This window comes from Thalassophryne amazonica, chromosome 12 (assembly GCF_902500255.1).
Source record: "Thalassophryne amazonica chromosome 12, fThaAma1.1, whole genome shotgun sequence".
Taxonomy (NCBI): domain Eukaryota; kingdom Metazoa; phylum Chordata; class Actinopteri; order Batrachoidiformes; family Batrachoididae; genus Thalassophryne; species Thalassophryne amazonica.
The window spans coordinates 31,211,563-31,228,577 of record NC_047114.1 but is presented as its reverse complement, the minus strand read 5'-3'; the positions used below and the strand labels follow the sequence as shown (position 1 = coordinate 31,228,577).

General features: G+C 40.7%; 1 protein-coding gene across 1 annotated transcript; it reads left to right on the top strand.

Moving 5' to 3' along the window:
• Window positions 1-11,826: 11,826 nt before the first annotated feature.
• LOC117522518 (gastrula zinc finger protein XlCGF57.1-like) lies at window positions 11,827-13,452 on the top strand. Its single transcript, XM_034183960.1, has one exon. The coding sequence runs from the start codon at window positions 12,130-12,132 to the stop codon at window positions 13,381-13,383; it is 1,254 nt and encodes a 417-aa protein (XP_034039851.1). The 5' UTR covers window positions 11,827-12,129; the 3' UTR covers window positions 13,384-13,452.
• Window positions 13,453-17,015: the final 3,563 nt, after the last annotated feature.

Here is a 17,015-nt window from a genome sequence, read left to right as displayed (position 1 = left end):
TTCCAGACTGTCTTTGATCATCCTGGAGCTGATCAATGAGTGAGCCTTTGCCATTCTGGCTATTCTTCTATCCATTTTGATGGTTGTTTTCTGTTTTCTTCCACGCGTCTCTGGTTTTTTTGTCCATTTTTAAAGCATTGGAGATCATTGTAGATAAACAGCCTGTAATTTTTTGCACCTGCATATAAGTTTTCCCCTCTCCAATCAACTTTTTAATCAAACTACGCTGTTCTTCTGAACAATGTCTTGAACGTCCCATTTTCCTCAGGCTTTCAAAGAGAAAAGCATGTTCAACAGGTGCTGGTTTCATCCTTACATAGGGGACACCTGATTCACACCTGTTTGTTCCACAAAATTGACGAACTCACTGACCGAATGCCACACTACTATTATTGTGAACACCCTGTTTTCTTTTTTCTTTTTTTTTTTTTACTTATAGCCCAATTTCATAGCCTTAAGAGTGTGCATATCATGAATGCTTGGTCTTGTTGGATTTGTGAGAATCTACTGAATCTACTGGTACCTTGTTTCCCATGTAACAATAGGAAATATACCCAAAACCTGGATTAATCTTTTTAGTCACATAGCATGACTATTATTCTGAACACTACTGTACATCCACACAGTCCAAAGAAATATGAAGTATGAAATATGAGGAAAAAGAGATAATCCACAGTCAGAAAAAAACAATTGGGAGAAGGTCCACACAGTCCACAAAAAAAAAAAAAAAAAAAAAAATGAATAGAAAGTCCACAAGCTCCAAAAGTACAATAAGAGAAGGTCCACGCAGTCTGAAAGTAACAAATAAGGGGGATGTCAGCACGGGATCCGCCCACATTCTCGGTGGTCGTATGGCATCTGTTTTCACTGAGACATGGCTTACTGAGTGAGACCAGGGGCGTCATGTTCAAAGTGTACACACAAAATGTGGCGTCCATCTCCACACCAACGTTCAGATGTACCAAAAGTGATATGACTGTGGAAATGTGCGGTGCATCACTCAAAAATCCTGGTTGACGTACACACGTTTCTACAGCTATTGTACCACTGCAGACATGTAAAGGTGATGCTGGGAACTGTTAATAGTGTGAAAAAGAAGTCATCAGCGACACAGTGATGAGCAGTTAACACAGCCCGTGTTTGCAGTTATATGGGTGGCTATAAAACCATGCGCAAAGTGATGCGTAAAATGGCATTAACAATGGCTGTGTTAGGATCAGAGGACCTTACAAATGGTGCAATCCAATGTGAGTGTGTACTCAGGCAATGCAAGGATTTTCTTGCAAATGACGATAATTGGCTCATAAGCCAATGTCAATTACCAAGGCCACTGATAGTGGAGTTGCGCGCAGAACTGCGGCCGGCCCAGAGCGCAATACGGCGAGGAGCCAGGAGGATGTCTGTGCAGATTGTGAAATGATCAGGGAAGCTGATTGGTGAGCCACAGCTTAGCCCTGAGTCTCTGTATACCAGGCAGCTACAGAGGATCACCTATGGCAGGGGTGGGCAATTTGTTCCAGAAAGAGCCAAGAGGCTGCAGGTTTTCTTTGTGGCCACTGATTCCACCAGCTGATTTCACTGATTATCACTTTGAGCAGATGGAATCAGTTAATCAGTGAAATCACCTGGTGGAATCAGTGGCCACAAAGAAAACCTGCAGGCTCTTGGCTCTTTCTGGAACAATTTGCCCACCTCTGACCTACGGGTATCAATAAAGCAACCCTGAACCCCTGATCCACAGGTTGCTCGCTCCATCTCGTTGATGAAGAGAGAGGATTTTTTTTTTTTTTTTTTTAGTTGACTAAACAAAACACCTTTATCAAGCTGGTTCTTATAAGATTCAATCAGAGCTTTGATCTGTCCAGCTAAAGGGCAAGCAAATTTATTAATCCAGCTTTGGATGAAAAGCAGCAGTCCATAGCCCAACATCACTGAAGCGGAGCACCAGGTGTGCACGACTGAACGACGTGCATGCGCAGGCCCTCCACTCACTGTGATTTGAAATAATAGCAGTTATCACTGTAAAAACAAGTCACAATGACTACCCCCCAACAAAAAAAAAATCACTTATGTAAATTTTGCAATTAATCCGTGCAGAGCACCGATCAGATGTGATCAATTAGATGGCTAATAGATAATAGATAATCTGCCATGACTCCGTCACCAAATATGAACCAGTGATAGCATTGACAGACTTAGCTTCTCAGTGCTGGTGTTGATGGGGATCTTGGTAACAAACTTTCTTAAAGCAAATGATTCTGCTGTTGATAGAGGCAACATATCTTAAACAACATACTCTGCCACAAGTCTCACTTCTCTGGGTTGTAGTGGCATAGCAAACCGAGACTGCTGCTTTTTCTTATCCGCACTCTTGTTCTCCAGTTTCTTTCTGTTCTGGTTTAGCTGAGCATTAGTGTGCCACTGCTTTAGATGTTTCTTTAAATTACTAGTGCTATGTCACAATGTAGAGAGTTTTCTCAGTTTTGCACATAGATTGCACTAAACGATTATGTTCTTGTCCTGGTCTTTGACAAATTGAAAATAATGCGAGTGTCCATCTTTCAAATGTAGTATCTCTTCCTTCTGCAACCATCGACTTCCAGCAGCAGGAAATAGTTCTTTTACTCATGGATTTTTTTCTCTTTGCTAAAAGTCTCGAGATCTTGATTTTTAAAAAGAAAAGGCCATTAAATTTCAGGTTAATGGTTTATTGTAATGCAGGTTACTGAAATATGTGAGTATAATTGAAATCATTCATTTTCTATACCTGTTTACTCCAATGAAGGGGTCAAGGCGGGGGTAGCGGTAGGGTTGGAGCCTATCTTCATAGGGTGTGAGGCAGGGTACACCCTGGACAGAACTCTCTGACATATCTGCTCTCATCTGGCCAGTGCTCTGGCCCTCAGCACTAACTGTGTGTGTGTATGTGTGTGTGTGTCACTGGATCTGAAGTGCTGAGTCTGTTTGCCTGTGTGGAGAACAAGGCTCTGTGTGGGCGCTACAACGGGCCCATTTCTCGGCGCGAGGCTGGTGGGGTTTTTTTTGTTGTTTTTTTTTACCATCATTGCATCAAAGTTAATGCTGTCATCACTTTTATAACAAGTCACCATGACACGAAATCACATTTATGTAAACTTTGCAGTTAAACCCACTGAAAAATGTTGAGGGCTGGTTTAAACATTAACCCATCAATACAGCTTTTGGATGCATTAGGGGTAAGAATAATGGATTACTTTGAATGTTTAATATGTTATTGACTCGGGTCGCGGCCTCAGCCGAGGTAGGTAGGTAGGTAGGTATCTATCTATCTAGTCTAATCTAATCTAATGACTTACTCACTTGACCCAGCTATCTTAGCTAATTATAGGCCAATCTCCAACCTTCCTTTTCTCTCAAAAATTCTTGAAAGGGTAGTTGTAAAACAGCTAACTGATCATCTGCAGAGGAATGGTCTATTTGAAGAGTTTCAGTCAGGTTTTAGAATTCATCATAGTACAGAAACAGCATTAGTGAAGGTTACAAATGATCTTCTTATGGCCTCAGACAGTGGACTCATCTCTGTGCTTGTTCTGTTAGATCTCAGTGCTGCTTCTGATACTGTTGACCATAAAATTTTATTACAGAGATTAGAGCATGCCATAGGTATTAAAGGCACTGCGCTGCGGTGGTTTGAATCATGTTTATCTAATAGATTACAATTTGTTCATGTAAATGGGGAATCTTCTTCACAGACTAAAGTTAATTATGGAGTTCCACAAGGTTCTGTGCTAGGACCAATTTTATTCACTTTATACATGCTTCCCTTAGGCAGTATTATTAGACGGCATTGCTTAAATTTTCATTGTTACGCAGATGATACCCAGCTTTATCTATCCATGAAGCCAGAGGACACACACCAATTAGCTAAACTGCAGGTTGTCTTACAGACATAAAAACATGGATGACCTCTAATTTCCTGCTTTTAAACTCAGATAAAACTGAAGTTATTGTACTTGGCCCCACAAATCTTAGAAACATGGTGTCTAACCAGATCCTTACTCTGGATGGCATTACCCTGACCTCTAGTAATACTGTGAGAAATCTTGGATTCATTTTTGATCAGGATATGTCATTCAAAGCGCATATTAAACAAACATGTAGGACTGCTTTTTTGCATTTACGCAATATCTCTAAAATTAGAAAGGTCTTGTCTCAGAGTGATGCTGAAAAACTAATTCATGCATTTATTTCCTCTAGGCTGGACTATTGTAATTCATTATTATCAGGTTGTCCTAAAAGTTCCCTGAAAAGCCTTCAGTTAATTCAAAATGCTGCAGCTAGAGTACTAACGGGGACTAGAAGGAGAGAGCATATCTCACCCATATTGGCCTCTCTTCATTGGCTTCCTGTTAATTCTAGAACAGAATTTAAAATTCTTCTTCTTACTTATAAGGTTTTGAATAATCAGGTCCCATCTTATCTTAGGGACCTCATAGTACCATATCACCCCAATAGAGCGCTTCGCTCTCAGACTGCAGGCTTACTTGTAGTTCCTAGGATTTGTAAGAGTAGAATGGGAGGCAGAGCCTTCAGCTTTCAGGCTCCTCTCCTGTGGAACCAGCTCCCAATTCGGATCAGGGAGACAGACACCCTCTCTACTTTTAAGATTAGGCTTAAAACTTTCCTTTTTGCTAAAGCTTATAGTTAGGGCTGGATCAGGTGACCCTGAACCATCCCTTAGTTATGCTGCTATAGACTTAGACTGCTCGGGGGTTCCCATGATGCACTGAGTGTTTCTTTCTCTTTTTGCTCTGTATGCACCACTCTGCATTTAATCATTAGTGATCTCTGCTCCCCTCCACAGCATGTCTTTTTCCTGGTTCTCTCCCTCAGCCCCAACCAGTCCCAGCAGAAGACTGCCCCTCCCTGAGCCTGGTTCTGCTGGAGGTTTCTTCCTGTTAAAAGGGAGTTTTTCCTTCCCACTGTCGCCAAGTGCTTGCTCACAGGGGGTCATTTTGACCGTTGGGGTTTTTACGTAATTATTGTATGGCCTTGCCTTACAATATAAAGCGCCTTGGGGCAACTGTTTGTTGTGATTTGGCGCTATATAAATAAAATTGATTGATTGATTGATTGACTTACTTTACATACACTTATCATACGATACGATACACTTTATTGTCCCCAATGGGAAATTTGTCTTGGACTTCAAGTGCTCTGCAAACCTTTTGGTCTAAAAAAAAAAAAAAAAAATCAGTAAATACAACACCAGACAATACAATATTTACATGTCTACGTTAAATCCATCAGCATATTGCATATTAACCATCATCTAATATTCAATTAAGACAACATACGGAAAAAGGATAATAAAATTACACACCTTACTTACATATACACACACACACACACCCATGTACACGCATGTGTCTATACACCTATACATACATACATACATACATATATCCAACCATGCACATGTAACTGAACATATACCCAAATACATTTTACCAATACACACATACATACCCATTCAATCACCTGTCCATACATCATACACATACATCCATACATCGTTCATCATGGGGATGAATATCATGGTAACTTTTGGCTGTTAATCATATCTTTGAACTGTTATTTTGCCATGGTGCAATGATTGTACAGCATGTATATATTAATAGTAAAGTAGCCTCTGTGTGCATGTATGCATGCGTGTGTATGGCTTCAATCACAGTCAAACTGGGGAGAGCTGACATTTGCCATTTCGTCAAAACAGAAAGTTGATAGGACTAATATTTTTGGAGAAACTACAGATATTAGCTAACAACACTGAACAGCGGGCATTAATAATTACATTCTGGACTCACACGCCATTCTAGCAGGGGGCGGAAATCATGTATACGAGGTCTCTTAGATAATAAACCGACCCTTTTATTTTTTTTTTTTAACTATATGGATTTGAATGACATGCGATTACACCAATCATGCTTGAACCCTCGTGCGCATGCGTGAGTTTTTTCACGCGTCGGTGACGTCATTTTCCTGTGGGCAGGCCTTGAGTGAGATGTGGTCCCGCCCTCTCGGCTGAATTCCTTTGTTTCACACGCTGCTCGAGACGGCGCGCGTTGCTTTATCAAAATTTTTTCTGGACCTGTGAGGAATATCCGAGTGGACACTATTCGAGAAATTAAGATGGTTTTCTGTGAAAAGTTTAACGGCTGATGAGAGATTATGGGGTGTTTCTGTCGGTGTAAGGACTTCCCACGGAGCGGGACGTCCTGCAGCGCTTCCAGGCGCTGTCGTCGGCCTGTTTCGAGCTTAAAACATCCTAATTTAAGGCTTAATTCACCCAGGACATCGTGAGAGAACAGAGAAGATTCAGAAGAGGCCGGCATGAGGAATTTATGCGGACATTCCACTGTTTAAGGACATTTTTTTAATGAAAGACGTACGCGCAAATTCGCCGAGTCGTTTCCGTGACGACTCGGCAAATCTGTGTGCGCCGCGACAGGAAAAACACCTCCGTGTTGAAAACCATTTGTAGAATTCAGGCGGCTTTTAATGGCTTTCAACAAGTGAGTAACTGAGAAATTGTTTAACAGCTTGGGCATGTTCCAACTTGCCCGTTAAGATTTCCAACGGAGGTGTTTTTCCTGCCGCGACCCCCCGCGGTCGGGTCCAGCCCGACATGCGACTCTGCCCGCACGTTCTTTCATTACAAAATGACCGTTAACAATGGAATGTCCGAATAAACTCCTCATGCCGACTTCTTCTGAAAGTTCTCTGTTCTCTGACGACTTACTGCGTCAACAGAGCCTGAAATGTGGAAGTTTTCAACTTGAAACGGCGAGACGCTGCCGCCTCGAAGCGCAGATCGCCGTCAGGCGCCGTGGACCGTCCTTAAAGCGACACTACCAGACCAAAATCTCTCATCAGCCGTTAAAATTTTTACCGAAAACCAGCTGAATTTATTGAATGGTGTCCACTCAGTTGTGCCTTACAGTTTTGAAAAAATTTTTATCAAACAAAGCAACAGTCTCTGAGCCATTCCTAAACAATGAAAAAAATCGACGAGCGGGTGGACGACTCCTCACTCAAAGCCTGCCCACAGGCGAATGACGTAACCGACAGGCGTGAAAAAACTCTCGCATGCCCACGAGGGTTCAAGCATGTCTGATGTAATCACACGTGATTCAAATCCATATGGTTTTTGAAAAAATAATAAGGTCGGATACTTTTCTAATAGACCTCGTATATTAAAAGCAAAGGTGTGTGTGTGTGTACACCTACCTTTGATCATCATGGAGAAACCGTGGAGAGCTGACATTTGCATTTAGTATTTAGGGTCATGGATGAACGCCACCAAAACAATGTTGATAGGACTAATGTCTGGAGAAACTACAGATATTAGCTAACAGCAGCCGATGTGCTCTGTGTTATCCTGATCCCGTCAGATCTGCAGGGCCTGGTTAGTACTTGGATGGAAGGCATCTGGTGTAAAACTTGTGCCAAATACCGATGCCGATCTGGCTGTATCCACTGTCACAACCCCGAACCAAACTGGAGCAGCCGAATGGACAACAACAGATATTAGCTAACAACACTGAACAATATTATTACAGTATTGGTAATTACATTGTGGGCTCACATGCCATTCCAGCGGGGGGCGGTAAATCATCTATATGTTAAAAGCGTGCATGTGTCTGTGTACGTGTATGCATACATGCATGTATGCGTGATTTTATTTTATTTTTTTAGTAAGTTCAATGCAAGTACTTAATATAATAAGCCATCTCACAGTTTCGAGTGTGCATGCCTGGGAAAGCCTATAGCACTACCTGGTCAATGGTCAAGGGGCCCAAACAACGGTTTGCTGCAGGCTTAAACAATATGGCTGGAGTTTGCATGTCTGCTTTCTTCTTCACTACTGTCACAATTACCAATATTATTGCTCAATCTCGTGTGGCTGAGTGCCACTTGTCCCTGTAAGAAGTTGATGCCAACTGCACCGGGCCGTGTATCTAGTTAGCATGCCAGAGTCTCATTCGTTATCGGAATTAACCAGACAAATCGCTCCACCAACTAAGAACGGTGAGACTAAACACCGACAGGAGCCGGTGGGCACCAGAGAGACTTCGACTCATTTTTAGTGTCATTCAGTAAAAAAAGTCACAGATGCTGTCACGGAAGGACATATCAATGTACTACACAAATAGACGAAAGCAGAGAATACCAGTCCAAAGTGTGTGATAGTGATAAATAACTTTTTTTTTCTAAAGAGCTAGAAATCTGTCCATCCTTTCCGTGTCTGCGTTGGTTGAGGTTTACCGTGTCGAGTCAAATTAAAGGACATGTCACATTTTTTAACATCCTAGTTAGTAAGACAGCATATAAGTACTCATGATTGTAAGTGTCTCTGCACACGTGCTAATAATTAGTGGGCTCTGATGTATTTTATTCCTTTCACTCTGAGAATTAGCAGGTGCATTTCCGGAAAACATTTCACTCAGCAATTCTCAGCATTTTTCAGTGTGTGACGTCCTTATTAGAAAAACAGAAACATCCCAATGACTGACAGAGGGAAATGAACCTGCTCCATCCAAAAACGAAGCTTCTGAGCTGCTGTTCGAAAGTGATGGCTCGGATTTACAGAGAGGAGGCGACCCGCTTCACCTCAAAACTCATAACTTTTTCAGAGTGTCGGATTTTGGAGCCTCAAGTGTGGTGATGCACTGTTTGTGTGGATGCTGGTTTACTGAAGCTGTGGACATGGACGTCAGGACATCTGACACTGTTTTTAGCAGACTGCCTGAACACAGAGATGGATTTGCTACATTGGAAAAAGTCAGAATACATTATTTCCAGGGCTTCATGGACGTTATTTTATGTGCCACGATCGAGAGAAAGGAAGAGCTACAACCTGCGATCTTCCGTGCACACTTCTTTGATCATGTGAAGTTTACATTTGGAAATCAATCCATAACACAACACTGAGTCTGGCATGTTCAGGATTTTACCCCTTTTGTGTTTTGTGGCTAGAGTTCTTTTTTTTTTTTTTTTTTTTTTTTTTTTTTTTTTTTTTACTTTGAGAGAGTGTAAATTTGGAGCTGGAATGTGTGTATGTGCTGCGAACCTCTGAGTGTGTGTGTGTGTGCGCGCGCTGTGCAGCTGACAAGATGCTCGTTTTCCCCTGGCAGCAGATGTATTTTTGTAGATTTTATTGATAACAACACTCATAATTAATCATGCACAAAGCTGATCCTGGAGCAGAGATGGTTATTGACAGGCTGCGTTTATGACTCATGTCAGTGCAGGTGCACATCAGTCTTCTTGGAGCTCCAGCTTTTACCTTGACTACATCAAAATTAACAGTTATCAGTTAAAAACGAGTCATCATAACACATCACAATTATGTCAAATTTGGAATTAATTTGTGCCTCTGTTCTTAACGTTAGCAGCTACATTCCACTGAAGCACACGCTGGGACGCTTCTAGTAGCAATGTCACTTGTTGGAAACACCCGAATACTCAGAAGTACTTTGTTTTTGGACGTCTCCATAGCTGTTTGTCGCGAATGCTGTATACTTTGAAGCCAGTCACAGAAGTGCACAAAGTAATCCCGGTCAATCATTGGATGGTCACTAACAACCTAAAGCTTAATTATGATGATTTTTGGTGTGACATGTCCTTTAAGCCGAAGTTCAGCTCCATGGGTCATGGGAATAACGCTGCCGAATTGCTAGTTGGCATTGTTTATGGTTTATGGACGTTCTGGATTAATGAAAACATTCCTGGCAAAATGTTTTCGCTTTTGTCTATCTTGTGCCAGTGTTTACCTCTAGTGGCACAGTTCGAATACCCCTGGCCGTCTCTCTTAATCATGGCCCCAGTTCGGAGATGACAAACCCACAAAATAGCACAAGTCCTATTCCATTATTCCTAACAGTGGTATCCAAGCATCCAGGATCTGCTTTGAACACTATTTATTTCAAAATAAACACTTTAGGCCCCACAGGACACCCAGCTAAGTGCATCAAGGGGACACCGAGAGACGGGGACTGGGACAGATGGCAGCTCATTCCCGAGATCTAACTATGAGCTTTTTAACTACAGCAACTTTAAGATACGCTATTGGAGCTGGAATTACCATGACTGCTGTCAGACAGACACAAAATACTGATAAACAGAGAAATTACTTTGATTTAAATAGCTAGCAGCTCACATGCATTGGCTATGTTTGGTACTATTGAACGCTGACCTCTCCCACAATGCAATGCGTCACCTGATACTCCAATATGGCTTACTGTAAATACATTAAAAATACATGGATGACACAAGAAAGTGAAAACACTTATTTCTAGGGATGCACTGATCCTGATACCAGTATTGGGTATCGGCCCGATCCCGTATTCATTTACTCATACTTGTAATCATAAAATGCCTCAGATACTTAATGACTCTATACCCCTTTACAGGAGCGTGAAGTCAAGCTCTCAATGTGGGATTTTCACACGCATGCTCCAAAATGTCCAGATTATAACTGCTACTTTTTTGATGTGTTTTGAATACTGGATTATGGATTATTACAGGGTTTCATGTAATTTAGGGTCAAACATCTAACTGTTGATTTGAGGTGATGTTGGTGAATTTCGAGGAAGTCCTCCTTCATTATTCCATCCACTTTGTGCAATGCACCAGTACCACTGACAGCAAAACAGCCACAGAGCATGATGCTACCACTACCATGCTTGACAGCTGGTACAGTGTTCTTAGGTTTGAAAGCCTCACTTTTACACCTTTAAACATACCTCTTGTCATTATGGTGAAATAGCTCGTTTTTTCTTGTCTGACCATAAAACCTTTCTCCAGAAGACATTTGGCATGCATACTGGAAGCATGTCCTTCGGTCAGATGAGATGAAATTAGAGCTCTTTGGCCATAGAAACATTGCTTTGGAGAAAGAAGGAAGAGGCATATAACCCAAAGAGCACCATCCCCACTGTGAAAAATGGTGGTGGGATTATTATGCTCTGGGCATACGTCAGTGCATCTGGAACTTGGAATCACCAGAAGGTGGAAAGAACCATGCAGAAAGAAGAATATGTGAAGATTTTGAATGAAAAGCAAGCAATCGGCAGCAAAACTGGGTCATCCCTTTTTCTCCCAACATTAAAGTGACCCAATACATGAGTCCATCCTAGGCCTAATAATGGTAAATGAACTGCATTTATACAGCGCTTTTTCATCTGCATCAAACACTCAAAGCACTTTACAATAATGCCTCACATTCACCCGGATGTCAGGGTGCTGCCATATAAGGCGTTCACACACCGGGAGCAACTAGGGGATTAAGGACATTCCCCAAAGGCCCTCAGTGATTTTCCAGATAGGCTGGGATTTGAACCAATAATTCTCTGGTCTCAAGCCCAATGCTTAACCACTAGACCATCACCTCCCCTAATAATTTTGACCCTGGTAGTTTTTACATTATTTTACTTTGCACACACAAGTTTGTGTGTGCAAAGTAAAATAATGTAAGCATTCAAAATAAAACTATGATGTTTAGAAATGGTTGTTTAGAAAAAAAACCTTGTTCTGTCAAAAAAAAAAATCCTTGGGAAAAGTTTGAAGAAAACGTCAAATTTCATTGGGGGGGTGGGGGGGCTCTCAATCTTTATATCTCTATATAAATCTACCTCTCTATCTATCTGTAAATAGACCTAAAGCAGTCCCGATGTACAATTTCACAGCATCTGTTCCATCAGTGAAATAACCGTCAGCTCACCATCATCAGTGTTATTAATTTCATCTTTTCTTTCCTTCCTGTTGATAAGGAATAAAGAAATGTTCCTTGGAGAGCGGGAGTTGAGTCTGAGTGTTGACCAGCAGGATGTTAAAGAGGGACAAGAGAAGCACAGGACAAGTCAGGGAAGAGAAGAGCTTCAGCAGCTGGAGAACGCTGATATCACCCATTTATCTTTCACTGTTGTCCCTCTGAAGACAGAAAAGGAAGAAAACTCATTGACATCGCAGGATCAGCAAAGCTTGAGTTTTAATTGCCTGAAGAACAGTGATAATGTTTTTAACCATAGCAGGTGTGAGATTGATAAAGAACTGAATTGCTCTGAATGTGGAAAAGCATTTGGTCACATGAACTATTCAATGCAACACAAGAGACCTCATGCAAGAGAGAAGCTCTTAAGCTGTCCAAAGTGTGACAAAAGTGAAAGGCAAAAGTGCAGTGTGAACACACAGAAGAAAAGTCACACAGGGAAGACGATATTTGGATGTTCTGAATGTGGTAAAAGGTTTCGAGACAACAGCCATTTAAGTGCACACTTGAGAATTCATACAGGTGAGAAACCATTTGGCTGTTCCGAGTGTGGTAAAAGATTTCGAGACAACAGCTATTTAAATGCACACATGAGAATTCATACAGGTGAGAAACCATTTGTGTGTTCTCAGTGTGGTAAAAGACTTAAAGATTCAAGCATTCTGAACAGACACATGATGATTCACACAGGAAAGAAATTTTGCTGTTCTGAGTGTGGTAAAGGTTTTGCACAAAAACATTACCTGGAGACACACTTGAGAATTCATACAGATGAAAAACCATTTTGCTGTTCCGTGTGTGGTAAAAGATTTCGAGACAAAAGCAATATGAATGCACACATGAGAATTCATACAGGTGAGAAAACATTTGGCTGTTCTGAGTGTGGGAGAAAATTTCTAGACAATAGCCATCTAAATGTGCACATGAGAATTCATACAGGTGAGAAACCATTTGTCTGTTCGGTATGTAGTAAAGGGTTTGGAGAAAGTAGCATTCTGAACAGACACATGAGAATTCATACAGGAAAGAAGCTATTTGGCTGTTCTGAGTGTGATAAAGGTTTTGGACAAAAACACCATCTGGATGCTCACATGAGAATGCATACAGGTGAGAAACCATTTGGCTGTTCTGAGTGTGGTAAAAAATTTCGAGACAAAAGCCATGTGAATGCACATATGAGAATTCATATAGGTGAGAAACCATATGGCTGTATCAAATGTGGTAAAACATTTCTGGAAAACAGCCATTTAAATGCACACATGAGAGTTCATACAGGGAAGAAATTAGGTGGTTGTTCTGGGTGTAATAAAATGTTTAGACAAAAAAGTGATCTGGTAAGGCACCTGAGAATTCATACAGGTGAGAAACCTTTTGGCTGTTCTGCATGTGGTAAAAAATTTAGACACAAAAGCCATCTAAAAACACACATGAGAATTCATACAGGCGAGAAACCATTTGTCTGTTCTGAGTGTGGCAAAAGATTTGGAGAAAAAAATAATCTGAACAGGCACATGGGAATTCATACAGGACAGAAAAAAGCAGAAAATACCATGCCGACCCCCAAAACATGAATCTGCTGCAAATCCTGAATTATCCACAAACGTTAATAAAAATCTACACAAACCGTGTCTATCCACGAACCATTACTAGTTTTGCTGCAAACGGTGAATAAAATATCCCACAAAATGTGAACGTAGGTCTTGCAAAACTAACTTGCAAAGCATGAATATCATTCATGACATATATTTTCTTTCAGTTTAAGTGGTTTACAGATTTCAGTTTATATATCAATTACTTCAGGAAATCTTGATTGATCGCCGCAAAAAAATAAAATAAAAATAAATGTGTCACTACACCTGAGCGGGGAGGCGAGCCCCGAGTAGACACACTCTTCTGGTGTCAAGCGCCCGGTGTTGGGTGTGACCTGCTCCAGGGACATTGGCAGGTGGGGAGTTTGACTGGGATCTTACGCCTATCAAACCATAATGCAGGTGTCCTAAGGCAAACTCAGGTAGGGCAGAAACCTCCCATGGATCAGAAGGACAAAAGCTCACTTGATCTTGATTTTCAGTATGAATACAAACCATGAAAGTGAGGCCCACACTATCCTTCTGACTTTCTGGGCTTTAAGCAGGAGTTACCACAGGGATGACTAGCTTGTGGCGGCCAAGTGTTCATAGCAACGTCACCATTTGATCTGTCAATGTCAGCTTTTCCTATCATCATGAAGCAGAATTCACAAAGTGTTGGATTGTTGCACCGTGACACTTGCACAAATTTCATCCCCACACTGCCGGTCAATTCATTGTGCCAATGTGTCCTGCTTGACGACATGCTATGTAAAATAATCACTTCGTAGCCAATGACGCCGTTGCTTTCAGAACTTGGCTAATTAAACCATTCTCTCATCATTCCCAGAATCACAGAGAAATTATCTACAGCTACAGGTTGTCTTGTGCATGTCATGTGGTGGAAAAAGCATTTGGAGTCTTGTTTCAAAGGTAATTATTTATAATATGTATATTGTAATGGATTGGAAAAACAGGTGCATTTTCATTCCTTCTAAGTTAGATAATGCATCTGTAAAGATATGTTTATTATAGATGTAACATGTTATAATCATAAGCTCAGATGTGCTGTGCACAATGACGCACATTGACATGCAGGTCTGCACTGCACGAGATGAGCTGTAGCTGTAGAGAATTTCTCTGATTCTGGGAGCGATGAGAGTAAATGCATCATTGGCTATGGAATGTTAAATTCATGGAGTCAAGCGGGACAAAGCGTGTTGCACTGGCCAAACAAATTGCGTGGCGGTGTGGAGATCAAATTTGGTGGTAAACGCATGTGCGAATCGAGGGGCAAAGCCCATGGTGCAATGAAAGACACATAAGGTAGCTTTGCACCATTGGCTCCTTAGCCAAACACATACACCAAATCTTGAAGAAATTCCCGTTTTGCGATCTTACGTTTTGCAAAACCTGCATTCATGTTTTGAGAGGTTTTTTTCAGTATTCACATTTTACAATTCACGATTGGCAGCTGATTCACGTTTTGGGGGTTAACATACCAAGACGTCAAAATGTATCTAAGAACAACAGTCATTGAACTAAATAGATGCCGTACTAGTGGTTGTTGGGGCAATGTGACTTGTGAAGAAAGATCTTAAATACTTCTGCTTTGGTCACACTGCCAGTAATAAAAAAAAAAAAAAAAAATCAAATTTTTGTGCTTATCAGATTTTAATCTGAATGCTGCGAGGCTGAGCAGTCAAGTCACAAGAAATACTTTTTTAAAATTGTTTTTCCTTTTTTTCTTTCATATCCATTTCAAGCATTCACTCGTAGTTTGAGTTTAAAATACAAGTCAAATACAATTTTTGCAAATCCAATTTTATCTGAATGTTAATATCATATTCCAACTGTATCTTATCTGTGATTTTCCCAGCTCCTCTTTTTTCATGTCATTGCTTCACAGCCAGGTGACAAAAGGACAGAAGCCCCCCACCACCACCACCAAAAAAACCTTACACACGTGTTCTTGGAGGAAACTCATAGACATAAAGTATTCCATAGTCGCTAACCTTAAACATCACAAGGAAATGCCTAACCCTAAAATGAACCCATCCCCAAGTTTAATTGTAACAACCCAAAAATGAAGTCTTCAAATGGTCCTTTGTAGTTATGGGAATCTGCCAAAATGTCCTCAATGAAAAATGAATGATGTTTTTATATGACTGAGACTGTAAAAAGGAGACCTGATCCTTTAAAGACAGACAAATTGATGAGTGTATTGTGTTGTGAAAATGTTTCATTGAGTACAATTTCTGACCTTCATATTGTTTTTATTTATGCAGTTTAACACAATATAGCACAACAGTGGAGGCAGAACTCCGTGACAAGTGCAGGTATCGCCTTAGTAACACTTTTCAAAAATGTATAGTTTTGCAAATCCCTACAAAAACTCCAGTGAAACCTAGGACCTGAATGCAGTGAATCTGACATTTCCAACATAAACAAATTTTCTGTGCAGTCCAGAAGCATTTTGTAATACTTTCAAAATAAGATGTTTCTGACAGTTTCAAGTTTTAATATGCATAAATTAATCTTCATCTGTGGAAGCAGTGAGGTAATAATTTCTGAACTCTTGTATTGAACCTCGTTTTCTCGATTTTTACCTTACCTTAAGAAATTCCTGTTTCAGTAAATGTATTTTTCTCATTTTTACCATACCTTCAGTAAATAATCTTTTATTGTATTTGCATGTTATATGATGCCTGTGTGTTGAATATCAAGATGTTTAGAGCAATCTCAGCTTTCTGGATTTGATATATTTGTCTAGAACACTATATAAAGTTGTAATTTGATTGCAAACATAGAAATGTGAAATGCATTTGTAGAAATTCTTCAAATCTTTCAGATAAATACATCTTTATTCATGTTGACTAACTGCTTTTGTGTTTGAAATGTGTCTATCAAAGTCATTGGGTCAAAAAGTAGTGTAATGTATGTGAAAACAATAGATCAATGTATAATAAATGTCCAAAATAATATGTAATCTTGTGTTTTCACTGAAATTGCTGTCCATCACTGTATATAACCAAATTTTTGAGTGATTTTAGATAAAATTACGCTAAATAAAGCATGCATACAACATAGCCAGCTCCCTTCTTTCATTCATACGTATATGGATTTGAATCATGTGTGATTGCATCAGCCAAGCTTGAACCTTCGTGCGCATGCATGAGTTTTTTCCCGCCTGTCATGACAAAAAACTCCTGTAACAGTGGAATGTGCCGTTCATTTCCAAAGTAAACGCTTTGTTGATCCGGGACGTCGTCTGACTACCACAGAAATGGCAGAAAAGTTTGACATCAGCACTTTTTCGGCATGAAAAGAGGAGCGGAGAAATTCACGCGTCGGGACGGAGGCGCTGGCCACAGAACAAAAAGCAACGCCGTGATGAAGCCTCACAGGACATGTGGCATGTCCAGCTCGTCCACAATTTCTCGGATATTCACACGACTGAAAAGCCACCGAAAGCCGTCTGAATCTTTCGAAGGGTGCAACAGCTGGGCATGTTAGGGCTTGTCCTGTGAGACCAACACGGAGGTGCTTTCGTCCTGCGCCATGAGCGGCTCCGTGGCGAATTTCTCTGCTCCTCTTTCTATTACAAAAACTCCTGTAACAGTGGAATGTGCCGA